The sequence below is a fragment of the Apis florea genome, unplaced genomic scaffold, assembly GCF_048593485.1.
Source record: "Apis florea isolate Af1SG1 unplaced genomic scaffold, ASM4859348v1 contig_3367_pilon, whole genome shotgun sequence".
NCBI classification, from domain to species: domain Eukaryota; kingdom Metazoa; phylum Arthropoda; class Insecta; order Hymenoptera; family Apidae; genus Apis; species Apis florea.
Genome location: NW_028256746.1, coordinates 3,770,399 through 3,789,867, shown reverse-complemented (window position 1 = coordinate 3,789,867; position 19,469 = coordinate 3,770,399). Strand labels below are relative to the sequence as shown.

At 43.7% G+C, this 19,469-nt stretch overlaps 1 protein-coding gene across 8 annotated transcripts in view; it reads right to left on the bottom strand.

Moving 5' to 3' along the window:
• Window positions 1-19,469, bottom strand: part of PlexA (plexin A) — a 267,624-nt gene that overhangs the window by 4,274 nt on the left and 243,881 nt on the right. For all 8 annotated transcript variants that reach the window (XM_086911844.1, XM_086911845.1, XM_031917682.2 and 5 more), the window contains 8 exons: window positions 4,424-5,155; window positions 4,132-4,257; window positions 3,521-3,982; window positions 1,660-3,338; window positions 1,364-1,577; window positions 1,106-1,289; window positions 328-1,038; window positions 93-238 (listed from right to left, as the gene is read on the bottom strand). In XM_086911844.1, coding sequence (XP_086767970.1) covers window positions 93-238; window positions 328-1,038; window positions 1,106-1,289; window positions 1,364-1,577; window positions 1,660-3,338; window positions 3,521-3,982; window positions 4,132-4,257; window positions 4,424-5,155 — 4,254 coding nt within the window. The remainder of the gene's footprint in view (window positions 1-92; window positions 239-327; window positions 1,039-1,105; window positions 1,290-1,363; window positions 1,578-1,659; window positions 3,339-3,520; window positions 3,983-4,131; window positions 4,258-4,423; window positions 5,156-19,469) is intronic.

Here is a 19,469-nt window from a genome sequence, read left to right as displayed (position 1 = left end):
ATAAAAAAAGAAAAGAAAAAAATGAGAAAATGATAGGAAATAATAGTCATAACGCGATTAAAAATTCAATCGTGGAAAAAAATATATAATACCCTAGACTCTTCGGCAAGCATGGCATTCATGTCTTGATCGGATATGGCTGGCATCACTTTGATATCTGCATAATAACGCTCTACCCACTCTTTGTACACTGGAATGTCCTTTGCATATAGTAATTTAGAACTTGGCGAGTCCTTACCTACAATTACAAGAATTAAACAAGTTTCACCAACGTATCCAAAAATCGTAAGAAAAATCTCATAGAATATGAATTCACTCGATACGTACCTAATCTATGATCCGAAGTGGAACAACTGTCCATAAACGTTTGCGCGACGACAGACAGACACGAGTCCACGATATTCGACTTATGTATATCGAAGATAAAGTTTGGGTTTTTGATAAGATTCACCCAAAACCTGAGCGGAAGCGAGTTACTCTTCCATGTATGAACTACTTCAGGATCAGATATGCCGTGTTGTAGTGCTTGATCGTCCATGAAATCGAACATGTATTTGATCGCGAGGGGAAGGGCCGATCCCCGATGGGCAGTGCTAAAGATTGTTTCGAAAAGGTCGTCCACGAATTTTTGAAGAGTACCCTTCGTTGCTAGTAGCCTCGTCAAATAGATTTCCGACACCATTTTGTTTCCACGGTCTCCTTCCTTTCGCGCATCGGAGTCGTGGTGTTTGACGAGATGCCAGCATTTCAAACCGCCGTCGTGATTCTGATTCAATGGCGATGTGGCACGGGAGAGCGGCGGGCTGGCTGAACTGAATTTACTAAGGTTCAGGGTTTCGTATTTGTGCGATTTGTCCGTTTTCTCGGAGAGGATCGACAGATTGTAGATCGACGATTGTTTGGAGACTAGGTTGAGCGACGCTCCATCTGGTACCCTGTAATGGTTCAACGTGTTTCGCTTCTTCCATTCACCTTCCGTTTTCGTAGTCGAGTCTTCGTCGTAGAGGATCAATCTACCGGATGCTCCAGTTCGCCATTCTAAAATATGATGCATTAGAACGTTATATTATTCGTACGTTCATGATCGAAACTTTTCGAATCTTACCAAGATCAAGATCATCTTTCCTCGGTCTTTGGCTGTAAGGCGTGGCTCTGTAGATCGTGTCCAATGCCTTCTCCTTCACTTGAGATATCGTGTCGCAATCGAGAACCTTGACTGGAACGTTCTCTGTGTTTGGATCCATACCACCGACGAACACCGTTTGTTGGGATATGGATACATAGACCGTCTAAAAATTCAATTTTAAATTGTATATTTAAAGAAGGAATGAAGATTCGTCATCAAATTCTCAATAATAAATACCATTGGTTTGAAATCAATGGACTGTCTGATCAGTTTCTCTTCCGACAATGAATATCGCGCTTCAGATGTAATGGCATCGACTGGACCCTTATCGACTTGTTGTTTTACTGCGCGAAATAGCACGTACAACGGTTCACCGGCGCATTCTCGCATGAATTTGTACAGAAGGAAAGTGAACCAAGCTGACAACATCTTTTCAGCGACGCTTTCCGTTCTGAAATACAAATGGACAGATTACAGAATTTTGTATACAAACGTTTAAACAATATTCTTTCCTTTTATACATTCCAACTTACCGTCTAAGGAAGAGTTTCGGATGACTTTTTCCCTCTGTACATTTCTCTATCAGTTCCGCCAAAAGAGTCTTTAGGATGTCCGTACAATATTCCATCTTACTCTGAAGCGTGACCATAATAAGACTAGCTACGTTCACTCTATCCCTCATCGAGAAGTAACGATTGCTCTCGAGAGTTCTTACAAAAAGGAGTAAAAACGTCTTGTTCATTATCAACTGTCCGAACAAACGCAGTCCTTTCTCTTTGCGCGCAAGTTCCGGTCTGTCCCACTGCAACACGGGGCTATTGTCGTCGCTTGGGAACAGTATCATCATTGCGTAAGTTCGATAATCCAAGAAAGGTATCCCACCACTGGTGAGGTCACCCGTCAAATCCGTCATCTCGGTTTGCAATTCGGCGAAAGCCTCCTTACACTCGGCCGCGACACGAAGCTCCAGAATGTCCATCTGCTCCTGCATGTTCTTCAACACCCGATTGCTCTCCGTGGACTTGCGTCGATACGCGATGAGAAAGGCGATGAACACGACCACTAGGATTACTATAGCGGCGATCACTCCGAACAGAGCCGGTTTCGATAGCGGCCCGTTCAGACCTGCTGGCAGTGCGTAGCTCAGTTTCCCTATATTGTAACGAAGTGTGCCGCCTACGATCACTATCACCTCGGGCAGTTCTTGTTTGTTTGGGAAACCGTCGGAGTCGATGGCCGGCGGCTGCGTCAAGGGTGGCCTGCAGGTGAGCTGCTGCCTGGACAGCGAGGTCACGTTGCAGAACGCATTTCCTATTTGCACCGTCACGTCCGATTCTTGACAGGCGCGGTCCAAATGTTGGCCATTGATGGTCAAATAGTCGCTCTTGTAATACTTGATCTCCTCGTCGAACACCTCGTAGATCGGATTCGGATAGAGTAGAAAGTGATTGAACCCGTGTTGCGAAAGATTCTGTACGCCCGTCACGTTGTCCATACGGAAACCGTACTCCAGCATAGCTGGTTTCTCCGCGTCGAGGACAACATTGTCCGGGACTTCGATCGTCGGTGATTTACAGATCATGCTCTCTTGGCTGTGCACCTCGCACTGCGAGACGAACATCTTCTCGTCGTAATACACGTACATCTGGGGGCTCTGTATGTAGCCCAGATTCTTCCCTGTCACCGAGATCTTTATCCCACCCGCGGGGATTCCCTTCGGAATCTTCATCTGCCCGGCGACCCCGCTCTCCACGCTCTCGATCGTTGGGTCGTCCGCGTATTCGAACGTCCCGCTGTAGATTCGAAACGCGCCATCGAACGTCATCTTCACCGTGCCGTTCCTCTTGTGGTCACTGGCGCTGGTCATGCAAAGCGCCTCGTTCATCTCCGCGCTGATTATGGAGCACGACAACTCGTCTATGAACGCCTTGATCGTGCTTCCGGCGTTCATGTATTTCCCCGTGATCCTCACCGTCGTCCCGCCGCTCATCGGCCCGTATTTCGGCGATATCGAGAGGATCTGAGGGTCCACGAACTCGAAGTTGTATTCGGACGTGCCCCTAAAGTCTTCGATCTTCACGATCACCGGCCCCCGTTTGCCCTCCGGCGTACCTGGACCGTCCACCCGACACACTATCTGTTTCGTGCGCATATACAGCTCCTCGTACGGCTGGCATCGTAATCCACCGACCATCACGCCACGATAAATATCCTGAAACGAATCGATCGTCATTCTTTTTCACCTTTCTTTCGTTAAAAAACGACAAATATTATTCCGCGTGAACGATAATATTATAATAGGATAGGAAGAAGAATTTTTCTTTTCTTACCCGAGAAAAAGCTCGGATAATTTCGGAGAAGTATTTTTTTTTTTTGTACATATTACGTTCTCACCTTGAACGTCTGGCCCAAGTTGATGCCGCGTATCGTCACGTTCGTGTTACCTTCCCAAGGACCCATGACCGGCTCGAACGAGTGTATCTCGGGGTTCGGACAGGTCTGATTGCTGTTCAACCACATGCCGATGTTACGCTCGCAGTTGTCCTTCACCTCGCATCTGTCCGTGCTCTGGCACCATCCGCAGTCGTATTTGGGAGCCAGGGTCAGGCACATTCCGCAATTGTCGGCCATGTCCCGGCACCGGTATATCACCAGGTGTATGTTGTGCGGATTGTCCAACGGTTTCGAGCCGCCCCATATCACGGCGAACGGCACGGTGATGTTGGGGGCGCGGGACGTGTAGGAAAACTCGGTCTCCTCGCAGTAAATCGTGTCCGCGAGCAGTCGAGCGTTCACGATCGTCACGCGGCCCTCTATGTTGAACTGGCATACGAAACGGGTCTGCACGATGAATTGCTGGAAAGACGATGTTTCGCGTTAGATCACCGCGTAGGATCGACTCCATTCTTTCTCCGTCTGTCCGAACTACACGCGAACACGGCAGCGAAGAATCGACGGGACAGGATTGATTCGAGAGTGAAAGATCGATGGGAGTTGTTACCTACCCCGATGATGTGCACTTTAACTCGTATCACCTTCTTCACGCCGGAAGACACCAAGATTTCCTGGGAATCGGTCGCGTTCAACGTCGGGCAGAACGCCGGCCCGCTTCTGTAGCTTGGACCGGTTCTCTGCGAAAGATGGAGAAATAAAATTTTTCGCTCGATCGAAATACGAGGGGATCGAAAGTGGTGGACCGTAAGGGTATTAATTAATTAACAGGTCTGTGGAATTTCGGGTGATCTCGATTTCGGTCCAGCGAGCATCGCTCGGTCGTTAAATCGAATCTCCACTTACGCTAATTCCCGTGACCAATATATCGTTCCGGCAATTCTCAGCTGTGTCATGCGTGCACCTGTGCCCGTCCACGCACCAGTCGCAGGGGAAACTCGATGACACGCACTTTGTGCACGAGCTGTACGTGTTGCAATCGAAGAAGGTGAAATTCGTGTCGACGAGGTCGGGCCCGTTCGTCATTCTGACCGAAAGTTTCGCGGTGAAGTGGTGCTGTCCTTGGGGGATAGAGGGCAATAGGTCCGTCCTCGGCGTGGTGCAGTTCACCCCGAACGATTTCCTCGAGGCGTTCGTGATCAGGGTCTTGTCCAGGGTCGAGAACGCGCAGAGAAATTGGCCGGAGAGGGTTGGCAGGTTCTCGATCACTAACTCCAGGGTTCTGGCAGTCGTGCGCTGCAATTGATCCGGTGTGACGGTCGTGATGGTCGTGCATCTGCCGCTCTTGTACGAGATCCAGTACAGGGGATCTTTAGCGGCGTCCTGGCAATCGCTGCGCAGATTGCATTTGTTCTCCAACGAGCACCAGCCGCAATACGGATCCTTGGCACCCAGACAGTCCAGGCAGGTCTTGTACACCGAGCATTCCTGCACTTTCACCTTGGACACGGTTTTCTGCGTCATCACGTACAGGTGCATCAGCTGCGAGTCGAACAGCAAATCCGGGTTCACCGGGGATCCCGGATCGATCTCCAGATCGCCGTACTCCAGGGCCAGGGACGAGCTCTCCACCACAACCTGCAAAAAAAGAAAAGAAACAATCTTGGTTAGTCGTGTTCTCGAGTGCGTAATGCTTCGTATGCGCGAGATACGCTCGAAACTCAACAACCTTGCGTACTTTTTCTTATTCCCTTCTCGCGGATAATTGCGAAACAACTGGTACTCGCTTTGCACTGGTTCGCTGTCTTTTCGTAACACAATTCCATCGCAAATACCGTTCGTTCTATGATCGAAGATTCCCACCCACGAGGGGGAACGAGGATCTTGGAGGCAAATATAAATCCGAGCCACAGGCACCGACTCGTTAAATCGATCCTGACGACGGTCTCTCCGATTTAATTGTCACGGAGCGGAGTCGATAAACTAAATAAAGAGTGGAGATATCGCGGCTGGCTAACTCAACCCTCCCTCCCTTCCTTTCTTTTTTTTTTTTTTTTTATTTCCCCAACCGTTTCTTCCAGGCTGCTAATTCAATATGGTTTATTCAACGAAACGATGATACAGGCTGATATATATATATATATACCCCGACACGATGAATGAAACATTTACAAGGGTTTCATGGAAATGAACGCGTCTCGTTTCCATGTTTTTTAAATATTAATCGCTTATCACCGCGCGCAACGTTCAAACGCACGCTTCCAACTCTCCCCTCTGGCGCTCTCCTCTGTTCACCTTCGCGTGTCCCACGCGTTTCGATTCGTTGTTTCATTAATTCGCGAGCGTGAAAAAAATTTAAAATTATACACGCCCCATTTATTCGTCGAGACGAATTAAATCCAGGGAGCCGACTAGATTTCCACTCGGATGATGGAAATCTAGTTTTCCTGCTAGAATTACACCCACTTGTCTAATAAAAAGGCTCGGGCGCATCCCCGGGATCGTGGCGGTGAATAACAGTAATCGTCCGATGAAGATGATAAACTCAACTTGCTCTTAAAGGGGTTCTAAAGATTCCATCGTTACACGTGATTACTTTGAAAAAAAAAAAATGGAAATTATATAGCTTCGCGAATAATACGCGTTTAGATAATATTCATCGCGAGTTGAAACGCGTCTTTACCTTAGGACATGAAATTTAGATAAGTAGATTCAATACGTCACTTAATTTATGTTTTAGATGCTCTCATCGTTACCTTAAATCCATCTAATTTTTCAATCGAGCACGATTGAAAGAGAATTCAGTTTAATTTTGAGAGGATACGAAATACTGTTATTAAAAAATATAATTTAACGTAACGTAACGTGTTTCACTCAATGGAATCGTATTTGAAATTACAGAACGATAAATCAGAGAGAGAGAGAGAAGTAGAAATCAAAGAGTTTCTTCTTCTTCGATTACGTAATCTCGAATTTAAACGGGGAAACTCTCTCACGGTCGGTTCTTTTTTTTTTTTTAACGCATAGAAAATAGCCGTTCTTTCGCGGTTGTCCCACGGCTCTTTCTCTTTCACGGGGGGAAACGTTTGAAATATGTTATCTCTCACTTGTTACGTCTTCACGCTTTGAACACTTTCTCCCTCAATTACGTGCTTCTCTCGCTCTCGATTTTCTATACCGCTTCCTTCTTTCTTCCTCTCTCATCGTGCGCGTTTCATTCTATTTTAAAACACACCGACTAGGCTGCTTTAAAGCGATAGTTCAACGAACATCTTTATCGAAACTCGTATTCATTAGCTTTGTTTCGCGATTATTAAACATAATTTCGAATAAATTTCTCTTCCTATTTTTTTTAATAAGGAATCTCTTAGGTCTTAGATAAGTAGATTGCGAATTTTTTGTATTAAATACGTTTCATTTTACATAAGAATTTCTAATTTCTACTTTTTACAAATTTGATTAAAAGGAATATTAAAATTAAGAAAACTTTGAACAGCTATAACTTCGAAGGTAATAAATTTCAGTGAACCAATCAACGTTCGTCGAACGCGCAAAACTTTGCTCTTTAAAACGCTTTCCGAATTGTCTTGATATGACTTCCGGTTCTCGAGATATCGTTGCATAAATAAAAGGGTAATTTTTACTCGTTTACTCGAAACTCTCGCTCGCATCTCGTCTCACTGATCTAACCCAAACTTCGGATAAGCGAAAGACGCGATTCCTGGAAGGACGTGGCGCACATTTCCAGGAAAAAATGTAGGTCACGGGCCTATTCATAATTTCTGTGCTGTATTGTAAACACATTTACGAATATTTCGAATCGTTATATCTCGAGATATCGGAACGAATCAAAAAGAAACTTCAATGATACGGTTCATATATAACATGAACCATAAATATACGAATATGTTTTAATTGCAATCTACAATTCTCTAATTCATTAAATGTTAAACAATACTGTTTTCAAATTTATATACGATACACGAAAGTTCATAGTGGAAGAAATTTAGATATATAGTTACCGTATGAACGACTTAATTATATCGTTCAAAGTTACATAAAAAAAGTTTTACATCTTTCTTTCTTTCTTTCTTCTCTCTCCCTCTTTTTTCACTCTAATATAAATGCTAACAAGTCGAATAACAGAGGAAGCTTTGTTACAACTTGGTGAACATTTTAATACAAAATTTTTTGCTTGTTAATTATGTCGCGTTGACTTTTTACCGACCATTTTTTACCGCGGTAGATTTTTTCTTTTCTTTTCTTCTTTTTCATCGCGTTACACATTCCTGAGACACACGTTCGCTTTTCGACACGAAAAGAAGGAGAAATCCGGAAGGCGAGATTAACAAGGTACCAGCCGCCTTTTGGGGCCGCGTGTCGACGTTTATACCAACAATCTCGGTTTTAGTTCCGCTCTTTTTCAGCCCCGGCTCGAAATTTAATTCGCAACTATCTAATTACGTCGCGACGCTGGATCTAATTAAGTTGCAATTACGAAACCTAATTACGTTGCGATATTTAATTACAGAAAATTGGCGGAGCCGACGATCGCACGGGATTTCTCTAATAAACGTATTTAAAAAAAAAAAAAAATACCGCGTAAAAGAGTACTTATTAATCTTCCTCCTTGTACTTGTACAAATACACACATATATACAATTTCATACAAATTTTCGCTCGCTAAAAAACCCTTTTTTCGTTTCAATTTCCAGATATCTCTAGCCTAGTCAACAAAAAGTTCGTTCGCAAGCACGGAAGGGAAAAAAAGAAAGGGCTTGTGCTAAGAGGTTAACGAGCGGCGTCGACCACCCGCTGGCCGACGCGGCACGCGGTGGAAAAAGCATCGATGCTGTGGGGGGAGACAAAAAGGGGCGAGATTCGATCCCCCGCAACCGACTACCAGGTAAGCACGTTTCGTATCCTTCAATCAAGTCCTCTTCCCACCCACGTGTACGCCGCGCCTATTTATCGCCGCGAGCATGGAAGCCTAACGGCCAGCCTCAACCCTTTACTTTCCAACCGTTTAATTGCACGATTCGCATGCATCGGCCCCGATCAACCGATAGAAAGGAGACAAAGTTCAAGACTTGGAGAGAGGAGGGGCCACACGGGGAGGAGAAGGAAGTTCTTCCTCCTCCTCCGGGGAACGTGACCCCTGCCCCGAATATAAACGAATCGATCCCCGCAACTATGTTGCAATCCCGGTGCAATAATAACAATAATTATCCGGGCTACCGCGTGCTGGTGATGTTAATTGTATACCTGCAACAACTCTTCTTGCCTGAAACTCGAGCTGCGAGATTTTTATTTTCGATCGGAGAGATCCTCGCCATGCTATTAAGGTAACCCCGTGCGTGCTTGTCTTTTTCATCCGTTGAGAGGATCTCTCTTTTTTTAATCCTACGGGTGACCAAAAATGTGCACGGTTTACGCATCACAACTTGCTTTGACGGTGTTTATTGAAAAAATAAAATAAAATATCGATGCACAGAGAAAGATGTGGAATAACTTTAATCGCTCGTAGTAGCGAAAGCGATTAACAGCTGAATGTCTGTATTCTGTAAGAGGGAATATGATGTATAGAGTTAAATGGTAAATTTGATCGAATACATCGAACGTTGAGGAATTGCAAAGGTTCGCTCGATAGCGAACGTGTTGTGTTAGCAATCAAATATCTCGGTCGGACGGGCGTCAGCTTTGTCCACGGTCATCTTTGCGAAAGATAAATCGTGGTCGATAATCGTGGTGGAAGTCGGTGTGTTGTTGTCGATGCGAGATGTGTATCTAGGACGATTACTTCGAGGAAAATTGGTTGACTTTGAAATTCTGCTTGGAATCTGTTCATCCGTGAAAAGGAATCGATACTCGCGAACTCGTGGGAATTGATGAAACGTTTCTCGGATAGGAAATGCAAGCTGCACTTTCACAATGAAGATGTTTTAGATGAAAGTACGTGAAAGTTAGAAAAGAAAAGAGAATAGACCCGATTCCTTTCAAAAGATCGGTAATAAATTTGAATAACCTCCCGAACCTTTCTCCGCTCCTTTGCCCTATTCTATTTCTTATCACACCTTTTTATATATCCCACCGCCTCGTTATTCCCTCGTTCCCCAAATCCTTCTTTCACAACTCCCATATAACAAACTACCCAAGAACTATTTCATCGTAAACCATTTTTCCAAAGTTCAAACTGCCTTCGTTCCATCCGTTTCTCATTGTTTGCAAAAATTGTTCATTCCGATGCTTTACTTTCACGAGGAACTCAATTTAATACTTTGAAAGGAAAAACTCTTTTTCTCAAATTTCTTGGAAAAATTCATCATTCCACGAATATTTTTAATTAGAGATCGCATTCGTCGTCTCGTATATACTCAAAAAAGCCTATTATTATTATCGTAGTAGAAAAAAAAAAAGATTCTTCCAAGATGAACGTTACACTAAACGTGGAACGTACACAAGTCAGACAAAGGAACTTCCGAATGGTTCACGAGAGAGAGAGAGAGAGAGAGAGAGAGGTTAAGCCATCTCGAAACGAAAGAGGCGGACGTTCGAGGAAGATATAAGAATATAATCAACTCGTGGAAGCGTTTACGACGTTCACGGGTGTTCACCCATCCGAGATCCTGGCATAAAAATCGTTCCAGTCATCAGGCTACCGAGACGTTTTAATTACTCGTGCACCCGTGTGCGCCGCCATATCTCTTTTTTCCCTTTCATCGTGAAACGACCTGAGAACCGGTCCACACGTGGATGCAAGTGGAGCGTCGGAAAAGCTTCGCTATCCCACTTTCCTATGATTACTCCATCGCGCGGAGAGGGAGGGATTAATCTAACGGCTTGTTAAATATAATAAATATAATTATCACGGCACCCCTCCATTATCCTCCATCTCTCGCCAATGATATGAATCAAATAAGAAGTCTCGCGAGTTGTCTCGGATGGTTTGCGCGTAAACAACGAATCGGCGTTTCTTTTTTCTTTTTCCTTTTTTTTCGATGGAAATGGAACACGTATCATCTATTCTGAATATGAACGGAAATATCGAAATATCGAACGATTAAAATTCATTTCTTGGATGTAATTCGTTCAGGTTTTTTCACATTGCGATAAAATAAACGTTGAAATAATTGGTTTTTTGGAGAATCTTGTTGCAACGTTTGTTGCAACCGTAGCATACGTTGAAATGTATACGCGCATAGTTAATAAATATTACTATTAGTGTTACTTTGTTGCAAACATTGTTGTACATTACTCTCCTTATCTTCGTAAAACTAGTTTGCTCTGAAAACAATATACGAAGTAATACACGTTGCCGAGTAGCAATATCGTAACCTCAATCTCGTTACCATTTACCATTCTAAAGTAACGCGATAGCAAAGAGAACATCCAACGCGATTATCCCCTGAATATCTGGACTAACCGAATATCTGAAAGTCGATTACAAAGCAACTGGATTGGAATCGCGGATCAATCGCGAAAAACAAACAAGGAAGGGAGGGGGAGGGGGGGGGAGAAAAAACGAATATACGAACGAATTAAGCAGTTATTGCAAATGTAATCGACTCATCCATCCACTCTTCCCCTTTTTTCTCTTTAAGACGACCGCAAACCATCCTCCCCTCTCTTTTTTTTTTTTTTTCCTTAACCTTCGACACCGGAGAGCGGCGCGATTAAACAGCGTGCAATCTTCCATCGAGCGTGCAGAACCGTGGAGAACCGTAACCTCAACTCAATAATCACGCGACTACAAAGAAGAAACCCGGTGGAATCAATAAAAGAATCGCTAGGATAAAAAGGAAGGAAGGAAGAGGGGAAAGAAAAAAAAATAAAGGTGAAAGAAATAAAGGAGAGGGGAGGTGGTCCAGCCTTTTTTATTCCCGCGAGATACGGGCTCGAAGCCGATCGCCAGACACAAAGAAACTAATAACGCGTTCGATACAAAGCTACCAAGAACACGGTGGACGTCTTAATTACTCCGTCCTTCCTCTCCTCCCTTTTTCGTTTTCCCTCTGTACGACCTCTCTCTCTCTCTTCCTCTTCTTCTTTCTCGCCTTCCTCTTTGTCTCCGTTCCTGCCTTGTAGTACGCGCGAAATCGTTGGGCATCGAGCCGATATCGGTGTTCGACACCGACGAAAAAACGAATCGAGCGTCGACATTCCTGAATCGATTTCGAGCCCGATCCACTGTGCTCCCGTGTAAGGCCGCATTTCCAACGAATCGGTGCAACGATCGGTGGGGCGGAGTCGAGGAGGAAGGGAGGGAGGGAGGGTAGTTTTTGGTGTTCCATTTGGGATAGATGTATTTCAGAGGGATTTTAAATTCGGAGCGGATGGATTAAACCATGCCGGCCTACGATATTGATCATACACATTGGATTGAAATTGAAGCTCGTTTTTTTGATATAATTTCGGCTTTATTAAAAACCGGTTAAAAAGGACGGAGCGACGAAAGAATCGTGATATTTAAAACTGTTAAAATTTTGTAATCGAAACTGAACTAGCAGAAAATATGTTCGAAATTAAAATCGTGTTTTCTTTTTTCTTTGTATATGGTATAGTATATCGTATATTTATAAATATACGAGAGAAATTCAAATACAAATTTATACCGTATTTCATTACGGTTATATTAAAATAGTTTCGGTGGAAATGTAGCTTAACCAGAGCTCGCACGTTCAAGCGCATTAATGGCCGCTCGAAATCCGGCTTAAGCGCGTTGTACCCTCGATGTTCCGGCAATTAGTTCGCCCTTGCCTCGTGATGGGAAGGATCCAAGTACCGGCGTGCCAGAAACTTCGAAACCCATCGAACGGCTTATTTTCGAAAACGTCTTAAATCCATTATTTCTCCCCGCTGTGAAAATATTTGTTTTAAAGAGGAAAAAAAAGAAAAAAAAAAAAAAAGAAAGGGAAAAGAAGCATCAAAAGATGAATAACTCAAAGAGCAATTTCTTCGCGAATTTTACTTACGGAGAAAAAAAATCTTCAGAGGCCACAATAATTTTTAATTATCCATCGTTGAAAAAAAAAACTCGATTAAGCGCCACGTGAATATTCATAACTCGAAATAGGATTTACGTATTTTCATAATAATAATCGAGAATCAAAATTTCTCTTTCTAAAGATTTTAAAAATGAATAGTACGAATTCGAAGTTGGACAAAATTGATCCATATTTATTTAACTTATCGCTTCACATCATAAATCGTTCGTTTCGACTTGCAACGCGTTATAATCCGAACATCGACCTATTTTCAAACTCGAAACGAACGCGAAGCTTGCAAGTCAATTTCGACTATATTCTCAATATTTCGTTATACATTTTTAAGCCTGTATCCCCACGGAATTAATGGCTCTCGCTCTTCGATCTTTGCCCGTGGCGTCAATTTTATGCAAAAATTACATTCTGCCATGATACGAGATACGACGTTTCCGTTGAAAAATTGATAGAAACCGGCCGGCCATTCGGCCCACGCCCAGCCGAACAGAATTACGACCGAACGAACCCTCGTTGAATGTCGCGAATGATGCAGCGAATTTGGAAAAAGTTTGGTTAATTCGAAAAAAAATCATCTGTTGATCAAAAGAAAGGTTGGTAAGGCTAAAATACAAGGCGTACGAGGAGGATATAATGAACGGATACACGGGTTATCGATCCCGCGTCAAATTTTAATGTTTCGTTCCACGAATCGGAAATTTAAAACCGGAAACGATCTCATCACGAATTTACGATACTTGGTCTAGTTTCGTATCGAGCGATATTTTAATCATGATTTTAATTTTAACGACACTGTTATCTACACAGAGATTTATAAGTAAGAATATCTCATCCTTTCTCTGTATAGCACGATCGTGGGACAGGAATACTTTCTTCTATCGATATTCAAAATATTTCAGAACGATCGGATCGATCACGATAATCTTCCCACGAATTCGGATCAACCTACGAACGAACAATAAACCGAACTTTCACCTTATTATCCTACATTCTAAGCAGTTAATTAGGTGAAAGTTCATCACACTCGTTCCGCGATTTCTATGCAAAATTTCCCCTCTCGAAAATCAACCAAATTCCAGTGATAACAACAACAGTTCCAACGACGACGAACGAATCCAACGAGAAAAGAGATTATTAAACGCGAGGGGGAGACCAATTTCGTAAGTGAGAAAAGTACGTCGTAACGAAGGAAAGATTAATCGTTTCTCCTTTTCATCTAAACGCGACATACGAACGATCCTCGCATACGCAGCGAGCGTTACACGAATGTGGGGATGGAAGGAGGACAGAAGAGTCAGCATTCCGGTTGGAATTTTCAAACGCATTCTCGGACACGGGTCACCGTGGAATTCATCGTGATTTTTCTGCTCGAGCGCGCTCTCGAGGAAAACCGAAAAACTGAATCGCATCAGGGGAGGGGAAGGTCACGGGTATTAATACGTCTCCAGGAATCCGGGGGAGAAGAATTTTATCTGTCTGGATCCGCGCGCGAGTAATTCGCGGGCATAAATAAGGCGAGCAAACAGGGTTGGAGAGGAGGGGGAAGGCTTAATCTTGGCCGAATCCGGGAAACTGCGCCGGAGGAAACGTTGGGAGGTTTCTTGATGAGGTTGAAAGTTTCTCGGGTTGATTCATCGCTCGCGGGTTTCATCGGTTGAAAAATGGGCCTGTGTAATGGAAATAAATAGACGCGATAATTGGTACGAAGAGAAACTTGAAACGGATTTTCGGAAGATCTTATGAAAGTTGGGAAGAAGTTTGGATTACAAGCGATATTTCATTGTTCATAAACGCGATGCGTTTCTTGCCCTATTCTAATTTCGTTTATCCGCCCTCGTCCTTGGTTTACTCGCCTTTTTCCGAGTCGCTTCGCCATGGGAAACTTTTTCTCTTTAACTCACCAACTCTTCTCTCAACGAATCCATAAGAATCTTGGAATCTTTTCGTAGAGATCTTTACTACTCGGGAGTAGTAGGAAAAAAAAAAAATTTCCTCTCGAATTAAAAACAGAGCAACGATAAAAATTACATCAACATCAGAGCGGCGATAAAAAAAAAAAGAATCGCCAGGAGCGCCAAAGTTGAAAAGTTCGACATTTCCCCGTTTCCCCCCCTCTTTGTCGTCTCCTCGCTCCTTCGAGGCGAAGAGAAAAAAAGCCGACTATCCAGCAGCGGATGCCTCGCTCTTTTCTCGGCTTAAGCAACTTTTCAAAAATCGAACTTCGACAGCATTATCGAAGGCGAAGGAAGGAAGGAAAGCCGCGATAATACTCTCTTTTGCCTTTCTTTCGCGAGAGCTTCGCCACTGTGGCGATAACGGCCGCGAATTTCGCAACGCGGGGCGCCCCCTGCGAATAAAACTTCTCGCCCCCTCTCGCTTCTTTATCGTGCCCGTCCAATCGAGATTAATTGCCGTCGAATCGACGAATGGAATCGCCTTTGAAGCCGGCATCGTGAAAAGAAAGGAGGGGAAACTAGTCGAACGGGCTTTCTCCCTTTCGTGAAAACTAATTAAATCGTGGAATCGTAATGATTTCTGAGAGACAGAGAGAAAAGAAAAAAAAAAAGAAGAAAACGTTGGATTTCTTCGACTCTATTCTTCTTTTATTTTTTTCCCCTTTGTAATGTCGCGCGTGGAAGGAAAAAAGAGCGAAGAAGTTTGTTTCATTTTGAAAGATACAACGAGCGTGAAAATCGTTGCCTCGAGGAGAAATAAAAGGGATCGGATCGACGTAGTAATTTTTCATACAGACAGATTATCCACAACAATTTTAAAATAGCTCGAATTATCGGTTATCGATTTCCTCGTACGAGAAAATTCTCTCGTATGAAATACACGGTCAGGGAAGTGGGCGTCACAACAACCATCGCGTTTATATCGCGAATTTGTCGCATTACTGGATCCTCTAAGATCCGTCCGATGATAAAATACTCGTCACTCCACCACTTTTTCCTTCTCAAATTGAATTCGAGACGGTGGTGGTCCTACTTCTCCTTTCGAATCAATTCGAAAACAAGAATAGAAATATCTCGTGATTCCCAACGAACTCTCGAACCGGTTTATTAACGATATCTCTAATAATATCATATCCGATAAAATACTTACTCATCTCCAATTTATCACGGGCGAAAATTCTTAGAAACGCGATTTCCCCTCGTGCGTGATATCGGATGGATCAAAACGACTGAGAATCCGCCAGACGTGGGATTAATACGTCCAACAATTTTTCTACGGGGGGAGGGATTAATTCGTTCGAGTGGAAAGCGAGGAAAAGGGATCAAACGGTGGAAGGCGAGCTCGAAAGGCAGAGGGTTAATCGGATTTTTCCCATAAAATCGTGCCTTCTCGCGATCTCTCGCTTTCTCTCCCCCCCCTTTCCTCGATTTCCTTCGCCTCTAACGATCTTACGATGGGAGAAGAAGGGACTGCGCGGGGACGATCGCAGCCGCATTCGACGAAAACTTTTCGAAAGATAACGAATTTTCCTTGGAAACGAGGTAACCCGTCGTTTATAATAAACACCGGCCTGGAGGAAAGTTGCCGGTTATTTCGCGGCAATAATGTCTCGTCGAGGGGTTGGTTAACGGGACTTTCCCCATTTTTCAACCGCGGCTCTCCACCGATTTCGATCATATTCTCTACCCACCATTATGGGCGAAAGTCGCAGGGGAAATCAGGCTTTACATCGATTCGTTCCGTTCATTTCTATGAATCCCATCCTTCTCCCATCCTTCTTCTCGTCGTAAGATTTTGCTTTAACACAAGATTTTTCTGTAAGATTTGTCTTTACCTTGTAATTCAATTCCTTCCGAGCGAGCCACTTTTACGTTTTTCACGCGGAAAATCTTCGCGTTTATTCATTTCCGATTGTGTACCTCTGGTGAATGGAATCAATTCTTATTTTTCTTTTTCGATGAAATTTTATTTTCAATTCATCTCCGGGGGAGGAGGAGATCAGACGGAAAAATCGTGTTGTTCTCGTTCAATTCGTATTTTCGTCTATTGTGCGTTTACATCCTCCCCCTCCTTCTTGCAAGATTTTAAATTTAATTCTTATCCACCCCGCGAGAAAGAGAGAAATTTCTTTTTAAATTACTTCTTGTTGCGAGTCGCTCGTTCCGCGATAAACACGGTAAAATGTTTTATGAAACAGGAAATTGTAAGAATAATTACTAAATTGAAGGGCTAAGAACGTAAAACGTTTTTATATCGCGGAGGAGCGATTTCGTTAAGGACGTTTCACGTTGTAGTAAATTTTCCTCGACGAAGCGAAGCACGATAGGATGAAGTACCGGGAGGATCGCCGAGTTAACGAACTCTGAAAGGGAAGGGAAATCGCTCAGCCTCCTCGTATTTCCGGTGTAATATCGCCGCGTAATATATTGCTGTTCACGGGTGGCGCGCATGAAGTCGGCAATTACCCATCGAACGACGTAATAGCGTAACCTTATTTATATTCCGGATTTCCAATAATGCAATTCATTAGTCTCGGCCAACTTCGATCGAGAGAAACAATGCCTCGAGCTCCCGCCCACCCTCCCCTCCTCTCCTTCCATTTTTCTCTTTTTCATTCCTCCCCCTTTATCCTTGCCTCTCGATACTCGTCATTCTTCTCTTCGACGCGACACGTGTTCGTCTTTCGAAAGAAATTCTCGGAAAAATTCGCTAAAAATATCTCATTCTCGTTATAATTTTGTAATGCAGATGCAATACGAAGTATTTATATCGCGGATCGATGAATTCACTATTATTTTTAAAAACGACGAAAATAATATCGTCATTAATTTAAGAGTGTCGGATAACAGGATACAATTACAAAGTACAAAAGAATTTCGAGAATTACGAATCGAGAAGTGATTATTTCGTACGTGTGTATTCCAAATTCCGGAAAGATCTTTCCAACTCTGCGAAGAGTCAGCGAAGCGTCACACTGTAGGCACACACACCGCTTTTATTCCCTGCTACTTTACTCTAATCCTCCTACTCCCTCCTCCTTCCTCCCTGTTCCTTCTTATCTCCGCGGTTTCTTACTTTTTTTCCTCCCTCTTCTTTGCAATCCTCTCCATTTCGCGCAACCTACAAACACCCTGCATCTCTTCGAGCAAGGAAAAATAAAAAACAAGAAAAAAAAAAGATAAAAAAACTAAGAAAAAAAAAAAGAAAGAAAGGAAAAAGAAAACAGAAAAATCCAGACTACGTGCAACGGCACACTAATTCTCATCTCTGTCTCCCCCCGCTTCCTTCCTCACCTCTCCCTGCGCCTATTTTTCTCCTTTATCGTTATCATCTCCACCCTCCCCTCGCCCTAGCCCGTGATTTTTCCTGTCCTGTTCATTTTTCTTTCCACCGAGCTTATTCTCTTATACCCGGCTCGGTTCCTTCTTTACAATCCGGCATCTATCTCCATCTTTGCGGCCGCTTTTCTCATTGAAAGCTCCGGGACGATGCACCGGGCTCAAGACTTCTTCATTCGTTGCAAGGAAATTCTCTCCGCTTCCCCCCTCCCCCCCTCCCCCTCCCCTCCTTCTCGCTCGTATTCGCCCTAACCTTTTATTTATATTACTTTCCAACCCTCCCCTCCCCTTCTTCTTCTTCTTCTCCTCGTGCGTCGTCGTATCAACCACCCTCCCCTCTTTCATCACGCTTCGTTCTTTCTTCGATCTTTATTTCACGCTCCCTCGAAATCTTCACCGCTTCTTCCCCGCGTATTCACACGAGAGATTACACGCGCGCATGCGGCCACACCACCAGATTTTCGCCTGTTGGCATCGCGCGCGATGAGAGCACCGATTCAATGTCGGATTAAACGTCGGGATCTTTGAGATCGGGGAAGGAGGGAGGCGGGAAAAAGGCCGAGGGTAAACGAGTTCGGCCATTGTTTTACCCGGGTTTAATCGCACCTCCCCCCACCCCCGGTCTTTTATATTCAAATCAACCCCTCGTTACCGATCACAGTGCTGACACTTGGCGATAAAGAGAGAGCACATATGCCCTCCGTGTTCTCGACACGCGTGAAATTTCTTCCCTCTCCCATTCTCGATCGACCCATTCTCAAATTCGAGATATTTTGTCGCGTTCGTGTTGAATTCGATAATCGATCGATTTATCTATCCGTCCTAATGAGCAAAAATGTATTTACCTGTTTTTATTTTTCTGCCAATCGATTCGAATTAATATTGAATTAATTATTCCTGTATTAATTGTTTACCGATCGCAAAACCTGCGCTATGCGCGTATCACGCATAATTAATTCGAGTAAAAAATTTCCATCGATCGATAAACCTTCCATAATGGCGGCGTGGCCCGCAAACGGATTCATACAATAAAACCCGGGCTTAATTACGGATTCAAAAAACGTCGTCGATTCCCTCTCGATTCACGTCGGGCCAATATCTTCTGGTTTTCGAGTCCACGAGTCGAACGTCCATCTAATCTCGACGAAAAAATCCTCACCCTCCCAGATATTTCCTCGCGAGGAACGTTCATTCATTCCAAGCTTTATTCTTTCCTCGTCGCCGGCTATTCCGCGCCATTCCAGAGCCAGATTATTCTTAAATCTGTCGCTCGACGTCCCACGCTACCCTTTCACCCTTCCTCGCGCCCTTATTGCTCATTTCACCCTTTCACAGCTGAGGAGGGTGGATGGCCCAGTGACTGCGAAATAATTTTACGATACCTTTTTTTTTTTTCTTATTCTTATACATTCGAACACGTCGTGGCCAATCGTCGATCCCGTAATTAGAATAAATTTTTACATTTCACGTCTGTTTTCATGCCAGATCAGCTCCGCTTAAAGATTCGTTGTAACTTCAATCGTCCATATTTTTAAATATTCTCAACAAACGAGTTATTCAAAATTCACGCAGGCCATTCCCTCGATCGCAAATGTGTTTTCGCGACAAACGTTGCTCCCGGAAAAATTGCGGCGCATTTTCCTGAACGCCACGTCATCC